The sequence below is a fragment of the Prunus avium genome, chromosome 6 (genome assembly GCF_965620075.1).
Source record: "Prunus avium chromosome 6, drPruAviu1.hap1.1, whole genome shotgun sequence".
NCBI lineage: Eukaryota > Viridiplantae > Streptophyta > Magnoliopsida > Rosales > Rosaceae > Prunus > Prunus avium.
In genome coordinates this window covers 9,173,572-9,184,697 of record NC_142289.1, presented here as the reverse complement: position 1 = coordinate 9,184,697, position 11,126 = coordinate 9,173,572, and the positions used below count along the sequence as shown (strand labels likewise).

The window sequence follows — 11,126 nt, the reverse complement described above, 5'->3', positions numbered from 1 at the left end:
ACCATGCTATTAGGATTCTTGTGATGTTCATATTCTCTTTGAACTTAATGGGTTCTCCTTGTAATTGAATCGAAGTACGAACCATACCTAGGTTCGGTTATGGGGAGGGCACAAGTATTGTAGCACGAACCATGCACTTTACATACATTAGAGAGAATCAATGCGTCTTGAGCCACGAACCATGGTCTTGATTGCGAACATCTTCATCAACACGTTTAGAGTTCATCACTTGAGTATTTATGAACATAGGTAGAATTGTTTAGGGTGGATTCCGAAACCCTAGTGTTTGTTACATTTTAATTTCACAATTCGATAATTCATCTCTGCCTTTCTCATTTAAATTCAAAGTCCATTTACTTTCATGCAATAGAAATAGATCACTTGAAACAAATCAAAACCCCCCCCAATGTGTGTGTGAGTTGTGAGTTCGACACGTGGTGTGTCTTTGATACTGAATTTTATTTGTTTCCGTAATTGTTTTGGACTTTTGGTCCGCGTTGTGTTCTTGCATTTTCTGTTCTGAATCCAACCGTATAAAGAACGTGAATTTTCGACGTACGGTTGGAAAGTTATAGGCAAAACACTGGACAGAGGTCGAAACTGAAAAACAGAGAAACGAATCTGCCCAAAAACGACCGGTCGTTACTGTTCACGACCGGTCGCTCATCACACGTTTATTGAAATTTCGACTCTGCCGAAAAACGACCGGTCGTCACTGTTCACGCGACCGGTCGTCACTGTTCACTGTTCATGTCACTGTTCATGTCACTGTTCATGTCACTGTTCACGCGACCGGTCGTCACTTATAGGGAGCCGACAAGTTCTTCGTGGGATCGACCCCGTACTTGTATAATCTATACTTCAATAGACTCGTGCACTTGCGGGTATTTTTAATTGGTTGTTTGCACATTAATTTGTGTCCTCTTAGGAATGCAACAGTACCTCCTAGTATTGGCTATTGTAAACTCAATGTCGATGGGTCCAAGCGTATGGCCTCGGGTTGTATTGGGGCTGGAGGTGTTATCAGGGATGAGCATGGCAAGTGGATAAGTGGCTTCTCTGTGAATCTGGGAATTGGCCAGGTGCTGGACGCTGAGTGTTGGGGGTTATATTTTGGTCTGAAACTGGCAGTGGCAAAAGGTCTGTCTAAACTAATTGTGGAGATGGATTCTGCTGTGGCTGTTCAACTTATTCATAAAGCTGAGCATTTGGAGTGCCATCCTCTTGCCCCCTTAATTATTAGCTGCTGTGAGCTCATGAAGCAAGTTGGGGATTGTGTGGTCCAACACATTTACAGGGAGATAAACTGTGTCGCAGATAGGCTTGCTAACTGGAGCTACAATCTGGATATTGGTGTCTGTGTTTTTGATCTTGCTCCTCCTTGGGCAAGTGACCTGTTGGATGAGGACTTGCTTGGGATTCCCAGATCCCGGTTGATTTGTTCTGAAGTTTCTTAATTGTTTTTCTTTCCTGGGGCTTTGCCCCTCTGTTTATAAAAAAAAAAATGTGATCGAGCACTCTTTTTATGAGTGTTTTAACATAATAAAACATTTTAGAGTGCGGATAAGAGTTGTCTAAATAAAATAAAAATATGTTGTGAAAATATTTTATTTATGCAGCAAATGATGGATGGGAAAGCGGGATCTATGATGGGCAGCCCTAGATAGTGCTTGGTGCCCTAGAGCTAGAGATTGGGGTACATTCTTTCTTATAAAATTTGAAGGATTTAATCAACGGGATCTAGCCCAATGAAAAAAAGACCTTGATTTGTAGATGGTCTTTGGTTCAAACCTCAATGACACCTTGATAATGTATGTGTGAGAAACCTCCCTCATCTTGTAGTTTAGACTATAGAAAATTAGTTAAATACCCATTCATAGACATAATTCTATAAAGAAACCCTATACCATTCAATGTATATAAACACACCCAAAATTAACCCAAAGATTGACAGCTGTAGATTTCTTAAATTCTACAGCTATATTTGATTACTGTTTTGCCCTTTTGTTTTGTTTATTAATCAACTCAATCTTCATCAACCAACATCTCAAAATTTCTTCTTATTCTTCAATAATGGTGACGTTCATCGAGCTCTGCTTCTAGCTTTTCTCCTAGTTCAATTCTTCATTGTATCTTCATCGTCTCCACCACAAACTCGCATACTCCATCGCTGCAACCTGTCGCCAATTCACCTTCGCCCAAAACTCCATCGCTGATTTCCCTTCCTCCATCTCCGTCGGACGCTCCAGTTAACGCACCACATCCTTCTTCACCTCCAGCGCCACCGCAATCATCTTCATCTCAATCTCCATTGGTCGACGACACGCTTCCAGTTCCTTCTCCAGCACCGTCAAATTTGAGCGACGTCAACCACAAAAACCTCATATGGAGACAGAGCTAAGAACTCATCTGGAGGAATGAGCACGGCAAAGAAGGTAGAGATCGTTGGATATCATTCGTCGATCTTAGTACAGATACGCTGCCAGGAGAGAGAATCTCTGAAGAACTACTCATTGTCTCTCATACGCAAAAGCTTTTAGAGGTTACTGTGAAAATTTTAATTTCTCGTATTTTTTGTTGTTGTAATTTATGTGTTTGCTTAGTGTATGATTGAATTGAGGTTTTGGTGATGGTAATATGGTGATTCAATTTGATTCTCCATTCTTTGGCATGCCAACGATGCTAGAGGTGGTGTAGTTAGAATTTTGGGATGAGTTCTTGGCCTAAAATACTTAATTAGTCAATATGAGTCATTGATGTATTGCTTTTTCTATTTAGAATGATATAATAATTAGAATTAGTGATTTAGAATTCATCATGCTTGTTTTTCTCAATTGTTGTTGACTTATTTGGCTCTATCTGTGTATGCTATCTAATGTTTGTGAGCAAATTGCCATCTAAGTTCCGTTTTGTGTAACCTAATTATGTAGGCTTATGGGGCAAATTTCAGCATCTCTTGATGCATCACATGCCATTTCTTGTCTTAAAAAAAATGGTAATATTTGTTTAAGGCAATGCTCATTTTGCAGCTACCTAATTGCTTCAATGGGTCTGCAAGTCATCTGGAGTTTAGTGCTGGTATTGCTAGATGCATATTCCTTGGTGAAAAAGAATGTCCTCCACAAAATCTTGTATTGGTTAACCTCTTTGTAGTTGGTGGAAAAGGCAGAGAGTGTATGCTGTTTTCTTTCAAGTTTTCCACTATGAGTTAGCTAACAATGATTTTGCATACAAGAACTTAAACTATATATCTGTATTATTGGTGTGGCATCTTGCCATTACATCTTCATTTTCTTTTCTAATACAAATTGAACAAAAGAAAAGAAATTTGATAATTACTGTTCTTGGATTTAGATTCTCAATGATCTAGGTTCTTTGTGATTTTAATTCGCAAAACACTGTTTAGTGTTGACTTGGTTTTGAAGTTTGGTACTGTTTGGATTCTTTATCGTACCTATTATGCAAATGAAATGATATAGTTGTTAACTTCCAGTAAGTGGTATGAACATTTGTTATATTGTTCATGCCCTGTAACTGAGTTGATTTCTATGACATAGTATTAACAGTGTACTTCTATAACATAGTATTAACATATTTTCAATAACAAAGCGTGCTTTATATTTTTCTCTATATATAGCAATGCACTTGAAGTTTATGATATGCATAATGTGATTTTTATCAGTAAGATAGTTCTATGACATATGTTTGTACCATATCTGATCCTCCGCTCATACTTCGACACGTGGATTAGTAAAACCCCCAAATTGCCCAAGGCAGCGAACAATCGGTATCGCCTACCGATTTTGCGGAGCAAACCTCAAAGTCCACGCCCAAAATAGCCAAGGACTCATGTCAACCTCGTAGGGCCCTCCCACGAGTCCCACATCGAAATTAAATACTAAGAGCATACCAAATGCCCTCTATAAATAGGCCACTTCACTACAATACAATGGATAAGACTTTTCAGCTTGACTTTTATGCTAAATACATTGTCAGTAGCAAAGGCTCTTAGAAACAAACTTACTTCGGCATCGGAGGGTCTTAGGCTGGTCCCACACCGGTTCCGTAGACCTCACGAGCCTCGGCTTCCTTTTATTCAGGATCAGCATCCAAGGAAAGGAAGAATCTGCGTCAAGCACTCAATCGATCTCTAGATCGTCCACTTTACTTGTAAGTTGCACTCATCTCTATCTGATCAGTTTTAGCGCCAACAACATAGTATTAGTAGTGTACATTTTTTTTCTTATAGAGGTATTTCCTTTTGCCTTTGCAATTGTTTCTCGAACATTCTAGAATTGAACTTGTGCAAACATAAAAGCATCTAAATTTACTTTGATACTCATAGTTTACGACTAAATGCATATCTCTTTAACTTTAAGATTTTGTATTCGATGAAACTAGGTCTTTCACTAAAAATGAAGTCAATGGTGTAAACTTTTGTTGTTAGGCAAAGCAACATGCACTCAAAATGAAGTTAAAAACACAAAACATTAAAGTAATCGATGCATCCACCACCAAAAAAAAAGAAAAAGGGAGGACAACATTTAACAGTACCTATAGCAGGTGACAATTTAGACATAGAATTTTCCAATAACACATAGAATGAGGAGAATTTAGGGGAAGTAACAGATGATGATTTTTAAGAAGCCTTGTAATAAAGTGGGCCCCAACCACATGAAAATTGAATTTGAGGTCTCATGATCTTTCGTCTCTTACTTTGCCATTGACTTTGACCCGATTGAAGTCAAGATATTCTCCAAAAGTGAGCCCAACTACTATCCAATCCATTAAGCCCAATAGTGGCCCCAACAACTATCTAAGCAAATAAAGCCCAACCCAAATCTAAATATATCCTGGACACTTCGAATCCAAATTTCGGTGAGTTTATTCAATCCAGTTGTATGTTTTTCATTTTTCCTTTAAGTTGTAGACAACTTTCAAAGACATAATGAACCTAGCGAACCCGGTTCTTACTGTTTCTTTTCACATCCAAATGTCTTGTGTTCTACATTTTGATTCATGTATTTCTTTAGAGAATAATTAGTAGGCTTATTTACTGTAGTACCCTCTGAAATTTTGGTCAAATCTCACTTTACCCCCGAAAGTTAAAATGACCCATTTAACCCCCTTGACCAAGGTTTGGTGTTCCAACTTGCCCCTTACCGTTATCTCCATTATTAACTCCGTCAATTTTGATGATGTGGCATCACTGTTTTAGTATTTTTATCATAAATGATGACGTGTGAGATGTAGGCCCCACTTTTTCTACTTAAGTAAACTAAAATATTAATAAATAATTATAATTAAATAATTAAATAATGTAATTATTTGTTAATATAAAAAAATATCAAAAATGGAAAAAAATTAATTTAAAAAAAATCTATTCTTCTCCATCTCTCTCCCTCTGTCGTCCCCTCCCCTTCCCCAAACTTCACATCATCAGACCACAACCACCACCCAACCCAGCAACCAACCCTTACCACCCTCCCACCTCACAACTTCTCAAGACACCCCCACCTCTCTCTCTGTTCCTCTCTCTTCTCCCAAGCCCAGCCCCGACATTCACAGTCACCCACCCCACCCCGCCATGACCTCCCCTTTCCCTTACAAGTATGCCAGCATACCAGAGGAGCAATGCCCAAGCACAAAACAACAATCCATATGTAAAGCCTACACCAACTCCTTTTGCAAATCCACCCTTTTTACCCAGTTTGAGGAAATTAAGTGAATTTGAGTATGCTTCAATGGTTCTGTCCTTTCCCCCAAATGAGTACAGTATACGAATGCAAAATGTGAGAGAAAAATAAAAGGATGCATTGGTGGCCAGATTCATAAAATTCAGCCCCAAATTAAGGATTCTCAAATATATATATATACAGCCGCACCCTTTTCTGATAAGGTAGACCTAATTATTGTATAAGCTCCCCCTGCAATAGCTATCAATGGAACCACAGCCAAGCTCAGAAGCGTAAGCTGCCATACCGATGTAAACCCAATGCCAAACCCAACTATGCAGGGACGGACCCACAGTGGGGTCACTGGGGTCAAACGACCCCATGGAAGCCATGGAAATAGGCTTGGAGGTCCACTTTAGCTGGCTGTGTGACCCCTTGGATTACCCTCCAAGTGCTTGATGTTTTGCCTGAGAGGAAGAGGGAAGAAGCTGCGCGCAGGAGGAAGAAGAAGCAGCGCAACGTGCTTCTGTTTTTTTTAAAACACCTTGTACAAAACGACGTCGTTTTAGCCAAGGAAAATTTTTAAAATAAAAAACCCTTCCGTATCCCTCCATTCTCCCACGTTTGTTTCCTAAGTAGAAAGCCGTAGGTTCGAAACCTACCTGGCGCGTTTTCTTTTTAATCTTTTTAACTTGTTTTGTTTTTGGAATCAGCCAGTCAACTTTGTTCCATTTATTATTATTTCTTCCTCCCAAATTCCAATGACTGGCTTAGAAATTAGAATCCATGAATGATGAGCTTTACTTGTAATTTTATCTAAGGATGACCACAACATGGTTTTATCACCACTATTTAACACTTAAGAATTTCTCCACACAAAAAAAATTAAAAAAACTTGTTTTTCTTCATTGTAATTAGAACAAAATGCAGTAACCAACAGATTGGAACAAGATGTGCAGGCAAAATATCTGACCCAATAAAATTTTGGATTTTTTTTTTTCCAACAGTGCTAAAACCAATATTACAAAAAAGTCTATACAAAGCAATGAGTTCTCCACTTGTTTACCAAGTACAACATTTCACCATACCAACAAACTGAGCAGCTTATCTTTGCAAGTTGCAAAAAAACCCTTAAAACTCATCTCCCAATTTCTATTATTCTTTTCTCAAACCCTAACCCCAAGCTCCCCAATCCCCACCTGTTGTAGTATCGCCGACGTGTTTCCACTGCCGCCGTCCACTACATGTTGTGGCACCACTGTTGTTGTGATATTTCTTATTTCAAGTAAGTTCTAAATCTTAATATCAAAATAAGGATGATGTATACTAGTTTTAATTTAATGGAAATCAAATTTATAATTGCCTGGATGAAATTTATGATTTATATGTATTGGTTTGATTTGTTGGATGAAGTTTTTGCTTATTTTTGTTGATTAGGTGGTTGTGATTTTTTCGTTTTTTGGTTAATTGGCATAGGTTTGGTTTGAAATTTTACGAATTGAAATCACTCAAAAACATATATAAAAAAATGACAAATTGAAATCATTCAAAGTATATTTTTCCAAGAAAGGAATAAAATTTTGGAAGAGAAAAAATAGATAAGAAAAATAACCCGTTCTTAAATTTTCTTCGGAACATTTACACTATGACCCTACGGGGTTCGGATCCTGGGTCCGTCACTGCAACTATGAACTGTGAGAGGTGACGCTGAGCATGGTGTGAAGTTATAGGGGAAGGGGAGGAGACGACAGAGGGAGAGAGACGGAGAAGAAGAGATTTTTTTTAATATTAATTTTTTTCCAATTTTGATTTTTTTATATATATTAACAGGTAATTACATTTTTTAATTTTAATTTTTTATTAATATTTTAGTCTACTTAAGTAGAAAAAGTGGAGCCTACATCTCACCCATCATCATTTATGGTAAAAAGACTAAAATAGCCATGCCACGTCATCAAAATTGACGGAGTTCTTAATGGAGATGACGGTAGGCGGCAAACTGGAACACCAAACCTTGATCAAGGGGGTTAAGTGGGCCATTTTAACTTTCAGGGGATAAAGTGAGATTTGACCAAAGTTTCAGATAATACTACAGTAAATAAGCCTAATTAGTATTAAATATTTTAATTAACTTCATAAGTTATATTGCTTAATAAATACTCTTTTATTTACTTTTTCTTTAATAACATTTTTAAATACTAATTAAAGTATTTAAAAAAGAAATGCAGCGCAGGGTATGGCCGCGCAGCTATATTTTTAAATTATTCTATTTAATAGGTATAGCCGATCGGCTTTACTTGTAAAATATTCTAATATACTATTAAAATATTCTATTTGGAGGGTATAGCCGCACGGCTATACTGGTAAAATATTCTATTTATAGAGTATAGCCGCGCGGCTATACGTTTATAATAGAATGGAACCAAATAAAGCCCAACCCAAATCTAAATTCTCCTGGAAACTAGAATCCTCTTCCTCTCTTGACCAAAAAAAAAAAGGAATCCTCTTCCTCCTCTTTTCTCACCCAGCAGCCGCCAAAACCAGTGAGACACTCATCAGATCAGACACAGCAAGTGAAACCTCGTCGTACGCAGTCGACAATAGCAATGACGAGAATCGAAACCTACGAGGACCGTCAAAGTTCACGGTCTGCTTCTGGCGGCCTCGGGATTGCCTCAGTCACTGCACCGCCAGCTGTTCCAGAAGCTTCTTTCGGAGAGCTTCGATGACGGGTCCCACTTCCAAATCGAACCCACCGAGGACGGCCGTCAGCGGCGTCTTGTTTTGACCTCCGAATCCATGCCCGAACACTCTGACGTCTTCCTTATCGATCACGCCTGGACTTTCCGCCTCTCCGATGCTTACAAGCAGGTTCTTTACTTCTCTAGACGTCCTGATTTTCTAGTGCTCTGTTTGGTTTCCGAGAAAAATTCGAAAAGAATGAAGCTTTAATCTTTGGTGGTTTGTTTGGTTGTGTAGTTAATGGAAGTTCCTGGGTTGGCTGAGAGGATGGCGGCGATAATGTGTGTGGATGCTGATTTGAATTCTGATTCAGAAGAGGACCGTTTGAGTGAGGGCAATGCAAAACGGAGCGTCTTGGAGGTACTGGAAAATGAGATTACTGAAGCCAACGGGAACGTGAGGTGGTTGGAGCTTGAGGACCTTGACATCGATGATGAAACGCTGTCGTCCTTAGACTTGTCTACTAAGTGCCCAGTATGTCATTTCTAAAGCTCTATAAACCCAATCAGAAGTGTTCGAAAAATCGGCATAGGCGCTAGGCGGCCTGGGCGGGTCGGGTTTTTTTTTTTTTTTTTTTTTTTCCAGACTTTTAAGAAAACCTACCTCAAGCTGCCTCTCTCTCCTCTCTCTCTCTCCTCCTCAAGCAGTTCAAAATAAATTTATAATACAAAATAATTATAAATAAATGAATAAAAGAAACGCCTAGGCGCCCGCCTACCGCCTAGCGATTTTTTGAACATCTTGCAGTATTTTTTCTTTCCTAAAGTCTAGTATGTTTATACTTTCAGGGTTTGTTTGCATTATCCTTGTGTGGAAATAAGCTTGAGAATGTGGAAGTAGTTGTTCAGGAAGTTACCAAGTTCAAAAATCAAAGAGCTCTATGGCTGAACAATAACCCAGTTGTACAAAATTGGTAAGCATGCTTATTAATATTCAGAAAGGTGTTAATGTCTGCTTTAACTGAGCCACTTCTTTACTGAGAGATTTTGTTTTGTTTTTGTCAATTCAGTGGTGATGAATTGGCAGATAAAGTTCTTCGAGAATTGCCGAATCTTGAAATATATAACTCAAAGTTTACCTCCAATTATGGTGAGTGGGCATTGGGGTTTTGTGGAGGAGTGTATGATAAGGAAAATCCAGGGAGCGTTGATCAGCCTGACAACACATTGAAGCAAGTCACTGATCTTGATCTGTCAAATAGATGTATTCACAATTTGTTCAATAAGGTTCAAGCATTTTCTATATATCTCTCACTTTTTTCATGAACCATTTTACTATTTCTGCTGACTAAGTCTGATATTTTATTTTACGTACTTGGTAAAGGATGATGGTGGATTTTTAGAGTCAAAGAACATACTTAGATGATTGGTAAACTAGCAGCATTAGGGGAAAGTTCTGTACAAATTCTTGAATCTCTTCCTAATCTTTCAGTATTAAATGGTGTCAATGCATCAAAAATATTTGAAACTGAAAAGGATGTGGTTGACTCAGTGCTTCAGCCACGTCTTCCTGAGTGGACTGCAGATGAGCCACTTACTGATCGTGTTATAAATGCAATGTGGCTATATTTAATGACATATCGACTGGCAGATGAGGAGAAGATCGACGAGACCTCGCTACTGTATGTTTCTCAATCTCAAAGAAAACAGATTTCCCGATGATTCATGCATTGAAAGTGTTCATGAACATAAGCGATAGATTATTAAAGTATTTTCAAATAGAAAAGCAGAGTTATAGTGGAGCATTGCATATTGTTGTACTCTGGTTCTGCTTGATTGGTGTTTTATTGTATCTCTTGAATAATTGAGATCACTATTGTCACAGAATAAATAAAGTGCACGTACATGAACAAACAGCCAATTATTTACTTTGAACTGACGATCCTCTGCTTTGTAGATACGTGATGGATGAGCTGGGTTCAGCTTTGCGGCATAGTGATGAACCAAATTTCAGAGTGGCACCTTTTCTCTTCATGTCCGAGGGGACACTAGCAGCAGCTGTGAGGTTGTCATTTTTTATTTTTCCATTTGCTTTTCTTACGAACTTTCCTCGTCTTCTTAGATGAACTCGGTATCCAATTTATAATTGTACTGTAGAAATTTCATTCTTGTTGTTTGTATGGCAAAATTGGCAATTTGAAAGGTGGATGCAGAAACCTGGGTTCTTTGGAGTAATGGATTTTGTTTACACCCGAAATAAACAGCCAATAAGGGCAAGACACGTGGAGAAAACTGGACTTGGTCAGAGGCGCCCTCGGCACTCTACCTACCGATCTCTCCATTAGGGCAACGCCCTCTCCTGGGACACGTGGCACGCTCCCAAGCGACGCCCACAGTCCCACATCGAAATAATCAACAAAATGCACACCTCCCAAGACCTATAAAAGGAGGCCAACAATCCCAAAATGGAGGTAATCAGAACTTACGGCATACAAGCCTATTGATCTGTCAGTTGAACTTTCTATTCCCGAACTTACTTAAGCATCGGAGAGCCTTCGGCCGGTACCACACCGGTGCCCCAGGTCTTACCGTACGTTTGCTCATATTGCAGATTGCGCAGGCTACAGAGGCATCAAGGATACCGAAGGCATAAAATTACTAAGTTGACCCTCTAAGTCAAAGAACCACTTTTTGGCGTCAACAGTTTGGCGCCGTTTGTGGGAATTCGATAAAATCGACCCTTTATCCCGAACATATGGTGACCACTGAA

At 38.8% G+C, this 11,126-nt stretch overlaps 1 protein-coding gene across 5 annotated transcripts; it reads left to right on the top strand.

The window, feature by feature from the left end:
* Nucleotides 1-8,150: 8,150 nt before the first annotated feature.
* Nucleotides 8,151-10,572, top strand: LOC110773160 (uncharacterized). Of its 5 annotated transcripts, XR_015836587.1 has the most exons (6): nucleotides 8,151-8,546; nucleotides 8,655-8,891; nucleotides 9,206-9,330; nucleotides 9,427-9,643; nucleotides 9,909-10,038; nucleotides 10,314-10,572. XR_015836587.1 is itself a non-coding variant. In XM_088255008.1 (5 exons), exons 1-5 carry the CDS (start codon nucleotides 8,475-8,477, stop codon nucleotides 10,326-10,328), a joined length of 666 nt encoding a protein of 221 aa, XP_088111134.1. In that variant the 5' UTR covers nucleotides 8,151-8,474; the 3' UTR covers nucleotides 10,329-10,572. The 5 variants fall into 5 exon arrangements, 4 of the variants coding, with proteins under 4 accessions (XP_088111134.1, XP_088111131.1, XP_088111132.1 ...); XM_088255008.1 differs by lacking the exon at nucleotides 9,909-10,038; XM_088255005.1 differs by having other exon boundaries at nucleotides 9,909-10,572.
* Nucleotides 10,573-11,126: the final 554 nt, after the last annotated feature.